The 13,088-nt window shown below is 42.6% G+C and overlaps 1 protein-coding gene across 1 annotated transcript in view; it reads left to right on the forward strand.

Moving 5' to 3' along the window:
- Window positions 1-509: 509 nt before the first annotated feature.
- TOP2B (DNA topoisomerase II beta) overlaps window positions 510-13,088 on the forward strand; it is a 251,965-nt gene continuing 239,386 nt past the window's right edge. The window contains exons 1-3 of the mRNA XM_070944595.1: window positions 510-632; window positions 4,341-4,431; window positions 6,059-6,122. Of these exons, the coding sequence (XP_070800696.1) occupies window positions 537-632; window positions 4,341-4,431; window positions 6,059-6,122 (251 nt within the window). The 5' untranslated portion in view covers window positions 510-536. The remainder of the gene's footprint in view (window positions 633-4,340; window positions 4,432-6,058; window positions 6,123-13,088) is intronic.

Here is a 13,088-nt window from a genome sequence, read left to right on the forward strand (position 1 = left end):
GGAGAAAAGCCAGGGGAGGCAGAGGGCTGCCAGGTTTACCCGAGAAGAAGTGGCCCAAGACACCCTCCTTCCACGCCCCAAAGCCGAACCCACCCACCTGCCAAGAGTGGGCTGGCACTCGCTCATCCAGCTCTCAGGACCACGTTGTAAATGAGTAGATAGGCCGTCACTAAGGCGCCAGGGCCTTTCTGCTGCCGGCCGCCAGCCTGCTGAGGCTGCTGGCTCTGACTGGCGGCCACTCCCACTGCAGCTCCCAGAGATCGCCATGGCGCCGCTTCAACTGCTTCCCTGTGCCGGGAGAGCATGAGGCCAGACGCGCAAGCAAGGTGGCCATCCAGGAGGGCCTTCCGCAGCGTCATGCGGCTCTCCAATTATCAATGATTGTGATACCAATAATGTATTTTCCAAAGCTTCTGAGTAAGTCAAAACTAGGACTTACATTATTTTTTCTTGATTTATTTCAGACACTGTTTGATATTCAGAACAATGCTTCAAAAAAAGAACCCGAACACAGACAAAAAAGTGACTCAAAAAAGATGTCTGTTGAGAGAGTTTATCAAAAAAAGACTCAACTTGAGCATATTCTTCTCCGTCCTGATACATACATTGGTTCAGTAGAACCTTTAACTCAGGTAATTTCCATTTCCTCTTTATTTGAGGAGTTAATATTGTTGTTGAATATATCAAATCATGCTTGTACTTGGGTGTTCTCAAATGGCAATTTGCATTTTCCCCCTATTTTTTAACATTTTTGGAGCTCAGAGTCATTTGATGAGTGAATGGTAAGATTAATTAATTAAATGACAAAAATATAATGAGCAGTTCTTTTAAAAAATACTAGGTATGTCTATTAAGATATTTTAAAATATCTTTCCTAGATCCTTCTCTAGGATTGACTTTATTTTGTTGTCAGATGATTTACTTGTTAAGACAAAAAGAACAAAGATTTTTCCAAGAACTTTGACCGACCATAGCCCAGTATGGATAGAAATTGAGATGGGTAAAACTGAGAGACGATCTTGGAGATTAAATGAAAACTTGTTTAGATATGAAAAAAATATAACAGAATTTAAGAAGCAGTTGAAAGAATTTTTTGAAATGAACTTGAATAAGGGTACCCCAGTTGAAATTGTGTGGGATGCGAGTAAAGCCTATATGAGAGGGGTACTCATTTATATGAATTCTAAACATAGATTGAATCGACAAAAGAAAAGATTTGAATTGGAAGCAGAAATAAAGAATAAAGAACAGCTACTTATTAAAAACCCAACAGATGAAAGAACACGTGGTGTTATTAAACTTCTGAAAGATCAATTTCAAATGCTTATGGCGGAACAAGTTGCAACAAATTTACAATATGCAAGGCATAATACATTTTGTAACGCCAATAAACCGGGCAGATGGTTGGCCTATACATTAAGGAAGAAGCAGAGTATACGGACTATTGATAGTATTGATATTGGAGGGAAAGAAATCTTTCAACAAAAATTAATTAAAGAAGCTTTTGTGGATTACTATACTAAACTATATGCTAAAGATGATATGCAGAATGGACTTATAGAAAAATACTTAGATAATAAAAGAGTTACAAAAATTACTAATCAACAAAAGGAAAGAATGAATTATCCTATAACAGAGGAGGAGATAATAGTAGCAATTAAACAATTAAAAACAGCTAAAGCTCCTGGAACGGATGGTTTGACTGCAGTGTATTATAAAACTTTGCAAGCAGAAATGGTGCAACAACTCAGAGATCTATTTTGTAATATTCAACAAGGGGGTAAAATACCCCCATCATGGACAACAGCTTATATTTCCTTGATACCAAAAGAGCAAGTAGGTCCTAAAAAACCGGAGAATTATCGACCAATATCTCTTCTGAATACTGATTATAAAATTTATGCAAAAGTACTAGCCAACAGGTTGATGCCAGTAATTCAAAAGGTGATTCATGATGATCAAGCGGGATTTATCGAGGGTAGATACATGAAGGATAATGTAAGGCAAGTAATAGACCTATTGGAATATCTTGAGAGGAATAAACAGGTACCTGCAGTGCTGGTCTTTTTGGATGCGGAAAAGGCCTTTGATAGAGTGGATTGGAACTTTCTATTAAAGACTTTAAAAAAGATGGACTTTGGGGATCAATTTATACAGGCGGTTTCAGCAATTTATCAAGAGCAAAAGGCACAGATTATCATCAATGGAAGTTTGACAACAGAGTTTAAAATTGAAAACGGAACAAGACAGGGATGTCCGTTATCCCCATTGTTATTTATTTTAACATTAGAAGTCTTGCTAAACACAATTCGGGACTCTAATATCTTGAAAGGAATAATGATAAGGCAAGAGGACTACAGAATAAAGGCATTTGCAGATGATCTGGTTGTTACCCTAACACAGCCAATGGAATCAATAATCCAGATGAAAGACATTATACAAGACTATGGTAAAGTTTCAGGTTTTAGATTGAACCAGAAAAAAACTAAGATGATAGTTAAAAATATGACACAAGATCGCAAATATGAGCTTGAAAGGAGGGCAGGTTTTGAGATTGTACCAAAGGTAAAATATCTAGGTGTTCAGGTTGCAGAATCAAATATGAAATTGTTTCAAAATAATTATGAGGTGTTATGGCGAGAAGCTCAGAAAGATATGGAGATTTGGAAAAAACTGCAAGCTGTCTTTACTTGGAAGAATAGCAGCAGTTAAGATGAACATTTTGCCAAGATTTCTTTTTTTGTTTCAAATGATTCCGGTGCTTAAAAGTGATAAACAATTGAAAGTGTGGCAAAGTGGAGTGAATAGATTTGTCTGGAACGAGAAAAAACCGAGAGTGAAACTGAAAATTATGCAAGATGTTCCAGAAAGGGGAGGTCTTAAACTTCCAAACCTACAATTATATTATGAAGCAGCAGCTTTGACTCAAGCAAGTGATTGGTTTGGAAGGAAAAAGACTGGAATACTGAATATAGAAAGTTTTGATCTTGAATTTGGATGGCATGCCTACTTATTTTATGAGAACAAAGTGGATAAAGTATTTAAAAGCCATATACTTAGAGACTCTTTGATGAGGGTTTGGAAGAAGCACCGATTCAAATGGGATTACAAAATACCGCTATGGCTGGATCTTGGTCATATTATGTGGAATACAAATATAATGTCACTCGGGGGGGTTTTATATAAAGAGGTTCTTTTTACAGATGCGGGCAGATGGCACTTGAAGACATTAGAGACACTGTTGGACGAAGGGATTAACTTAACTTGGTTACAATATAATCAACTTCAACTGAGATGGAAAGAGGACCAAAAAACTGGTATTATGTTGCATGAGGAAGAACTGGTTAGACATATAAAAGAAAAAGGTCCAATGCATATTAAAAGGCTTTATAATGTTTTGTTAGAAAGGGATTCAGAAACTGAATTGGTTAAAGATTGTATGATTAAGTGGGCACAAAATTTTGAAGAACCAGTGATGTTGGAAACATGGGAAAAAATTTGGGTTCAGAATGTTAAGTTTACACAGTCGCAGAATTTAAGGGAAAATTTTTATAAAATGTTTTATAGATGGCATTTAGACCCCAAAAAATTGTCGTGTATGTACCCTAATGTTCAGCCAAAATGTTGGAGATGTGACTGTTTAGATGCTACATATTATCATGTTTGGTGGACCTGTAAGAAAGTTAAGGCTTTTTGGATAAAAATTTGGTGGGTTATGCAGAATGTTTTGAAGAAAAAAGTTCAATTCTCTCCACAATTGTTTTTATTGGGTATAGTTAAGGGTTTTACTTCGGGTGAAACAAAGTTGATATTGTATATGATAACAGCTGCGAGATTATTGATAGGTAAATACTGGAAAAATGAAGCTTTGCCCACGATCGAGGAATGGACTTTGAAGATGGCCAGTTTTGCAGAGATGGCGAAGATTTCGGCATATTTAAAAGATTGTTTGCAAGAGACTTATGAATGGGAATGGAAAAAGTGGATAGATTATGTTCAGAACAAATATCAAACCAGGAAATATCAAATAGTTTTTATTTGAAAATGTTATATTAAGATAGAAATATTTTAATGTAATGAAGATGAAAAATTATAAGGGGGAGGGAGGGGTTCAAGTTTTATACAAAGGGGTTTTTTTTTCTTTTGATATGAGTATATTGTATGGAAGTCCGGGGGGCGGGGAGGGTTAGGGAGGGCTAGGGAGGATGAGGTTGGGAGATTTGGGTGGGTTGAGGAGGGGGGGGGAAATGGGGTGAAAATGTAATTGTAAAACTTTTGCAATAAGATATTTTAAAATAATATATAAAACTTATTCATAAGATAAACTTTTTTATTTACAGTTGATGTGGGTGTTTGATGAAGATATAGGAATGAATTGTAGAGAGATTACTTTTGTTCCTGGTTTATATAAAATATTTGATGAAATTCTTGGTAAGTGTTTATAACAATAATATATTAACAGCATTTGGGAATTATTTTCAAGTGGAAGAATACAGGTATAATTTGGCATGTTGTGGATACAATGTTGCTGATAGGAAATTGTTATCATGTTAAAGAGATGAAAAGACCCCAAGGCATCATCTGTTCTTTCCTTTCAGAATTATTTGTGAATTTATTCCTCTCTAATATTATTAAAATGTAGTTTACAATTATATCTCACTAACTAGTGAAATAATTCTTATCTAATGTAGCACTTGTAAAATTTCAAATGTGATGCTTGGACTGAAATCACTGTAAATGAATTTAATTCCTTTACAATGTTGTGCAAAACATGATATCAATATATTGTTAATGGTGAAAGAGGATGGAGAACAAAGAGTGCTACACCCATTTCACAGTCCCTAAGTTGTAGTTAATGCAGTCAACTACAGTAGTTAAAAGTTAATTATTATAATGTAGTCCTAGAATTTTGTTTGGAATGGTAAAAGTACCCAGTGGTGAGAACTTTTATGTTGTGTATTTAAAGGATTATAGCATGTGGAATTTAGTTTTTTAAATAAAATAATTACTCCTAATGTATACACACTTTTCCCCACATCCATGTTATTTATCTGTGACCTAGACAATTTTTTTGAAAAGTTTCTATGAAAATTCTTGTGGGTAAAAAGTGAGAAGCTATACCAATCAGTGATAATTTTGCAGTGGTCATTTAGCTAAATAGTAACTTAATAACTTAATCAAGATTGCTACTAACATACCATAACTTTGTTTTACATTGTTATTTCATATTTCCTCATTACAATCCCATGTCAAATATCAGCATATGCTTTTTAAAGATATTCAAGCAGGTTGATTTGAATCACTGGGGACACCAGCATTTTTAAGCATTTTTTTACTACCGGTTCTCTGGAAGTAAAAGGAAGTAATGACGACTGGGTGGGTGGGCGGAGCCTCGCGCTGCCATCGCTACCAGTTCTCCGAACCACCGGCCATCATTGCTACCGGATCGGCTGATCCGGTCCGAACTGGGAGCATTTCACCCCTGCTTTGAATGGTCACTAAATGAACTGTTATAAGTTGAGGACTACCTGTATTACTAGCAGGTTTCTTTACTTCTAATGAATCTTACTTAAAAATCCAACATTTTTTCTGTATTATACAATAAAAGGAAAAAAATAGATGTTGAAATGTCTCAGCTGATACCGGTAGAAGTTAAAAGTATAGGAAACCTGTAAGAATAAAATATTTTATCTGAACAGTAGATGACTTAAGAACTTTCTTATTGGCCTTTTTCATCTTTGAAAACGGGCATAGACATACTGTAACATGCAAGGTGCCTTTTAGTGTATGTTTTTATATAGAAAGGGTAGAAAACTAATTACAAAATATAAAGGTAGAACATTGACATCTGTTTCTGGCAGAGTAAATCTATCCTAGAACTATCCTAAATCATACTATAGGAAAGTTGAATTGAACTCTGTGGCCTGGAGCTTCAACTTGCAGTTGCTCGGATTTGTTGTATCTACCAAAATATAAAAGTACAGCATTTAGCCTATTTGAATTTTTTAAAATGTTTAATAGAAGTTATTGCCGCTAATGAATGCTTATTTATTTCTAGTAAATGCAGCTGATAATAAGCAAAGAGATAAGAATATGACATATATCAAAATATCAATTGATCCGTAAGTAATGTTTGTTCATTTATGTAATCTATATACAACTAAAACTCTCATTGTGTTTATGTGCTTGTTACCCTCAAGGTAGCTCAAACAGTGCATTATACTGCAACAACTTTTGAATCAAGGTATTTAAAATCTGGTAACTTACATGCATAAAAAATCCAGGACCCATTACTCCTGCGGAATTGAAATTTGCAAAGTTGTGGCCATTAAAGCGTCCCCACAGTCACATGATTGTGATTTCCTGCATTCCCCGCTAGCTTCCCACAAGCAAAGTCAATGGGGAAGTAGGCAGAAAGTTGGAAAGTTGCTCCCGCTGCTTTTTTGCCCACCCATGGTCATTCTGTTTATCTGTTTAGATAAGTAAATATTGATTTATTATTGAAGTTCATTTGCCACTAGAATTATTTTTCTATTTTATGATATATACTCGTGATGGCAAACCTATGGCAAGTGTGCCAGGGGTGGCACTCAGCACCCTCTCTGATGGCATGAGAGCCGTCGCCTCAGTTCACCTCTGCTGCGCATGCGCACGTGCCTCCTGCCAGCCAGCTGGTCTTTGGGTCTCTGCTGTGCATGTGCATGCGCAGGGGATGGGGGGCGTGCAGGGGGCACTCGCATGCACAGGGGGATGGGGTGCATGTGGGGGGCTGCACAGGGCAGGACACATGTGTGGGGGTCGCATGCACATTGCATTTTGGGGGTTCAGGCACATGCATGTGCATTCGCGCATGCGCTTTGGGCATTTGGTCCAGAAAAGGTTAGCCATCACTGATATATACTTTTCTTAGATGACCATGTGGCTGTCCAGCATTAGTTTAAAAAATATGGTCAGCCTAAAATTTAATTTTCATTCTGGTCACATCCAACTCTTACTACCTTTCTCTCAAAGGTTGTCCAACAGGTCATGGGGTAGTGCTATACCAGTGGTGGGTTGCCCCCGGTTCGGACTGGTTCGCAAGAACCAGTAGTAAAACTGGCGGGAGGCCCCGCCCACTGCTCCGGATGTCGTCGGCGATCTGCGCATGTGCAGAAGCTTCTGCACATGCGCAGAAGCAAGACAAGCGCACGAGCGAAGCAAGCGCCTGCGCTCGATCCCGTTGCAAACCGGTAGTAAAGGTAAGTAGAACCCACCCCTGTGCTATATCACTGAAGATGTATAGCATGATAAACAGTAAGATGGGAATATTTTAAATAAAGTAAATGTTTTTTTGCTGTCTAAGAATGAAATATGGAAACTCCTGCAGTGTGGTATCTTTAATTTCTTTTTAAAACTATCTCTCATTGTAAGAGTTAATTTGGGTGACAGGAGTGTTAAAGTGATTCTTTGTATTAAATATTAAAATGGAAGCAAGAATTTAGTTTATTATAAAATAATATGAATTGAACATATAAGAAGAAGATACTTCAGTGAAGAAATTTAATTTGAATATCTGTTCAAGATAGTTTTCATTTGCTTGTTTAAATTGTAACAATTGTCATATGACATTTCTGAATGTATAGTGCATTCAGAAAGTATTCAGACCCCCTTCACTTTTGTCAAATTTGTTATGCTGCAGCCTGATTCTACAGTTGTTGAAATTCATTTTTTTCTCATTAATCTACACTCAGTACCCCATAATGACAAATTGGAAACAGAATTTTAGAAATGTCTGTAAATTTATTAAAAAGAAAAAACTGAAATATCACATTGGCATAAGTATTCAGACCTTTTACAACAACATGTGAAATTTAGCTCAGGTGCCTCCCATTTCTCTTGATAGTTGCTGACATGTTTCTACACCTTGATTGGAGTCCACCTGTGGTAAATTAAAATGATTGGACATGGTTTGGAAAGACACACACCTCTATAGAAGGTCTCACATCTGACAATGCATACTGTAGTAACTGTTATGTATTGAATGTATATAGTTGTGTTTAAATGAAACTAACCTTTAGATGACCCTAACTGTAATTGTGCCAAAGTGAAGCTAACCTTTAGATGACCTCAACTGTTTTGGAGGGAAATTTAAAACATTTATATTTGGGTGGGCTTTTTCTAGTTCTATGATTGGTTAAGGCCCTGTGGGCCTAGAGTATAAATAACAGGCATTTGCCTGCAATTCCTAAATTCCCTTTTTGAGTCAATAAATACTGTTGCAGCTATGCTGGTCTGGTTTTATTTATTTATTTATTTATTTATTTAATTTGTATACCGCCCTTCTCCCAGAAGGGACTCAGGGCGGTGAACAGCCAAAATTAAAAAACATACAAATGCAAAAGTTAAGATAATTAAAAGAATTAAATCATTGGCTACCCAATTTAAAACCCCAAATCCATAAAATTTAAAATCCCAATTAAAAACCATTTAGGCTAGGCCGGCTTGATGAAATAAAAACGTCTTCAGGGCTTTACGGAAGGTCTGGAGGTCCGGGATCAATCGTATTCCAGGAGGCAGCTCATTCCACAGGGCGGGTGCCCCCACAGAGAAGGCTCGCCCCCTGGGGGCCGCCAGCCGACATTGCCTGACCGACGGCACCCCGAGGAGGCCCTCTCTGTGAGAGCGTATTGGCCGGTGGGAGGTTATCGGTAGCAGCAGGCGGTCTCGCAAATACCCTGGCCCTAAGCCATGGAGCGCTTTAAAGATGAGAACCAACACCTTAAAGCACACCCGGAAGACCACCGGGAGCCAATGCAGCTCGCGCAGGAGAGGTGTTACGTGGGAGCGCCACGTCGCTCCCATAATCACCCGCGCGGCCGCATTCTGCACCAGCTGGAGCCTCCGGGTGCTCCTCAGGGGGAGCCCCATGTAGAGAGCGTTACAGTAGTCCAGGCGTGACGTAACCAAGGCATGAGTGACTGTGCACAAGGAGTCCCGATCCAGAAAGGGGCGCAACTGGCGTATCAGGCGAACCTGATAAAAAGCCCCCCTGGCCACGGCCGTCATATGCTCTTCTAAAGACAGCCGTGTGTCCAGGAGGACGCCCAAGTTGCGAGCCCCCTCTGTGGGGGTCAGTGACTCGCCCCCAATAGCCAGCGATGGCACCAGCTGGCTATACCGGGACGCCGGCATCCACAGCCACTCGGTCTTGGAAGGGTTGAGCCGAAGCCTGTTCCTCCCCATCCAGACCCGCACGGCCTCCAGACACTGGCACATCACTTCGAGGGCATCATTGGGGTGGTCTGGAGTGGAAATGTACAGCTGAGTGTCATCAGTGTACAGATGGCATCGCACCCCAAAACCACGGATGATCTCACCCAGCGGCTTCACATAAATGTTGAACAGGAGCGGCGAGAGGACCGACCCTTGCGGCACCCCGCAAGCAAGGCGCCTCGAGGTCGACCTCTGCCCCCCTGCCAACACAGACTGCGACCGGTCAGAGAGATAGGAGGAGAACCACCGCAGCACAGTGCCTCCCACCCCCAGTCCCTCCAGCCGGCGCAGCATGATACCATGGTCGATGGTATCAAAAGCCGCTGAGAGGTCTAACAGGACCAGAACAGAGGAACAACCCCTGTCCCGAGCCCTCCAGAGATCATCCACCAATGCGACCAATGCCGTCTCCGTGCTGTGCCCAGGCCTGAAGCCGGACTGGCACGGATCTAGATAGACGGTTTCATCCAGGAACTGTGGGAGCTGTCGCGCAACCACACTCTCCACAACCTTCGCAACAAAGCGAAGGTTGGAGACCGGACGATAGTTTGCCAAAACGGCCGGGTCCAGAGAAGGCTTCTTGAGGAGGGGCCTCACCACCGCCTCTTTCAAGGCGGGAGGCAAGAAACCCTCTCTCAGAGAAGCATTTATGATCCTCTGGAGCCAGCCTCGTGTTACCTCCCGGGTGGCCAGTACCAGCCAGGAGGGGCACGGGTCCAATAAACATGTGGTTGCGTTTAACCTCCCCAGGATCCTGTCCACGTCCTCAGGAGTCACAGGGTCGAACTCATCCCAGGTAACATTCTCAAGACCAGCCTCAGTCACCCCGCCGGGATCTACCCAGTCAGAGTCCAAGCCTTCCCGAATCTGAGCGATTTTATCGTGCAGATACTGTGCAAAATCCTCAGCCTGCCCTTGCAGGCTTGGTTCTTGCCTAATGAAGCCCACTACACAATAGTGGCGACACAGGTGGGATGCTGCAGGGGAGAGAGCTGCTGCTAACCAAGAGACTGAAGTCACTGGGTGATAGGCTGGGTAATGAAGCCCTGGCAGGACTAGTCCTCACCCCCACCTGCCAGTAAGCCACACTGGAGGCACGCTGAAATCACTGGGTGTCAGACCAGGTAAAAAGCCCTGGTGGGACCATGATTCCCGCCCTGCCTGCCAGTAAGACACACTGGAGGCACAGACGCACCTGAGGGATCTGTCCCCAGGACTCCTAAGTGCAGCCCAGCTCCACCCACAGTAAGACAGGCATTAACCAGCACCACAGGGGCCTTCTCAAAATGGCTAAACTGGGAAGACTCAACGAGTTCGACATTACTCACCCAGAACAGTGGAGCTCATACGTCTCCCGAGTAGACAACTATCTCCGGGCTAACCAGATCACGGACGGCGGCCTGAAGGCGGCAACCCTGTTATGTGTCTGTGGACAAGCCACATTTGATATCGCTGAAAACTTGGTAGCACCAGCAAGCATAGAGACAGTGGCCTATGCAAACCTCAAGAAAAAATTAAAGGAACATTTTGATCCTAGACTCTTGGTCATTGCCTAGCGCCATGCATTCGAGCAATGAGAACAGAGATCTGGGGAATCTGCAGCAGAGTTTGTGGCAGCCCTTTGCCAAGCTTCGTGCCAATGTGAGTTCCCTGATCTGGAAGACCGTCTCAGAGACAGACTCGTTTGCAGCCTGCCTAATAGTGAATTATAGTAGCGCCTATTCACCATGGAGAAACTGACATTCCAAGATGCATTGAAGGAAGTCATGGCAGATGAGGCTGCCGGAGGGGCCATGAAGACTCTCTGGCCACACAAAAAAAAAAAAAAAAACCACACACACCAGCCCCACAGTGATCCACCAAGAGACCACAGAAGGCTCAGAGGAGGACAGTGAGAGCGATGAAATCGACCGCTTGTGGAAAGAGACATCCAGACGGCCACACTCCACAGAGCAAGTAACTCCCCCACAGAGCTGTGCAAGCTCCGGAGGACAACATGAAAGAGCAGAGTGCAGATTCCACACAGCTGTATGCCATGCCTGTGGGAAGCAAGGGCACATTGCCAGAGTTTGCAGAGGTTGTCGGGTGGAAACGAAACCTGATACACAGCAGCACAAGTGGAAAAGGCCCCCAGGACAGAACCAAGTTGAATACTGCTCGGAAAGGCAGTCCAATGCACAGGGGCCCAATGCTCCATCAAAGAAAAGATAAAACTCCAACTAAAACTTCAAGGGGTCCCATGCTCCATGGAGCTTGATACTGGATTGGCCCTGTCCATTATATCGTCCACGACTTCCAACCACATTTGCAAATGTAGCCGATGGTGAGTCCCGCTCAAATCATCGAGTTTAGTGCTAACGGACTTCCAGAGTCGCCATGTTCCTGTAAGGGACGAAGCTACCATTAGGGTACAATTTAGAAAGTTTGAGGGTCCCCTCAGTGTAGTGGTCATAGAGGGGCCGTGCACCAGCCTCATAGGACTGGACTGGTTCGAGGCCCTGGGCATCAGGGTAACAGGCATTCATCAAACCCAAATAGCCAATATAGAAGCGGTATGCCAACAATACACTGACATATTCAGCGCTGAGCTGGGACAATACAAAGGGGCACCCATTTCACTCAACCTCGATCCAGCAGTAACTCCAATCCAATTAAAACTGTGCAGGGTTCCCTTTGCATTGAAGCCTAAAATTGATGCGGAACTAGACAAGCTGGTACAGCAGGGAGTGCTCCAACCTGTGGACTGTAGCCATTGGGAGACTCCCATAATGACCCCAGTTAAGCCTAATGGGGATGTTGGCATCTGCACAGACTACAAGTGCACCATAAATAAGGCACTACAGCAGCATGCTTACCCTGTACCAGTGGTAAGCCACATCCTCGCCTTGCTCCAGGGAGGCCGAATCTTCACTAAGCTAGACCTCGTCCAGGCCTATCAGCAGCTGCCGGTGGATGACGCTACCGCAGAGGCCCAGACAATAGTCACACACAGAGGTGCATTCCGAGTGCGCTGCTTGCAGTCTGGGGTAAGCATAGCACCAGGGTTGTTCCAAAGTATTATGGAACGAACACTAAAGAACATTCCCAGTGTCTGCCCGTACTTTGATGACATCCTGATCACGGGGGAATCAGTGGCAGTCCTGGCGGAACATCTCCACGCAGTACTCCAACGTTTACGCAAGGCAGGCCTAAAACTCAAGAAGGTGAAAGTGCCAGATTGGCATGGAATCCACAGAATTCCTGGGTTTCCGCATTGACGCTGCCAGAATCCACCCATCTGAAGCAAAGCTAAAGGAAATTCAACAAGCCTCCACACCAAAATCCAAGGGGGAGCTTCAAGCATTCCTGGGCTTGCTCAATTTTTACCACTCTTTCTTACCGCATAAGGCTGCCCTGGCAGAACCGCTACACCACCTACTGGACAAAAAAGCACCCTGAGTCTGGTCAAGCACTCAAGACAAAGCGTTCAAGGCGGTAAAATCATTGCTATCCTCGGACTCCGTACTAGCTCATTTCAACGAAACCCTACCAGTAACACTAACCTGTGACGCTTCGCCATACGGCATTGGGGGAGTACTAAGCCACAGGTTGCCAGATGGTAGAGAGGCCCCCATCGCATACTATTCTAGAACGTTATCATTGGCTGAAAGGAACTATGCCCAGATAGACAAGGAAGCCCTCACCATAGTGGCTGGCATTAAGAAGTTCCACGATTTCTTATATAGACGAACCTTCACCATCTTTATGGACCACAAACCTCTGCTCGGTCTCTTCACAGCTGACAAACAGACACCTGTCGCCGCAAATGCTACGATGGTCCATTTTCATGGCTGCAT

The sequence above is a fragment of the Pituophis catenifer genome, unplaced genomic scaffold, assembly GCF_029215685.1.
Source record: "Pituophis catenifer annectens isolate HBS135680 unplaced genomic scaffold, rPitCat1.0.hap2 SCAF_5, whole genome shotgun sequence".
Classification (NCBI taxonomy): domain Eukaryota; kingdom Metazoa; phylum Chordata; class Lepidosauria; order Squamata; family Colubridae; genus Pituophis; species Pituophis catenifer.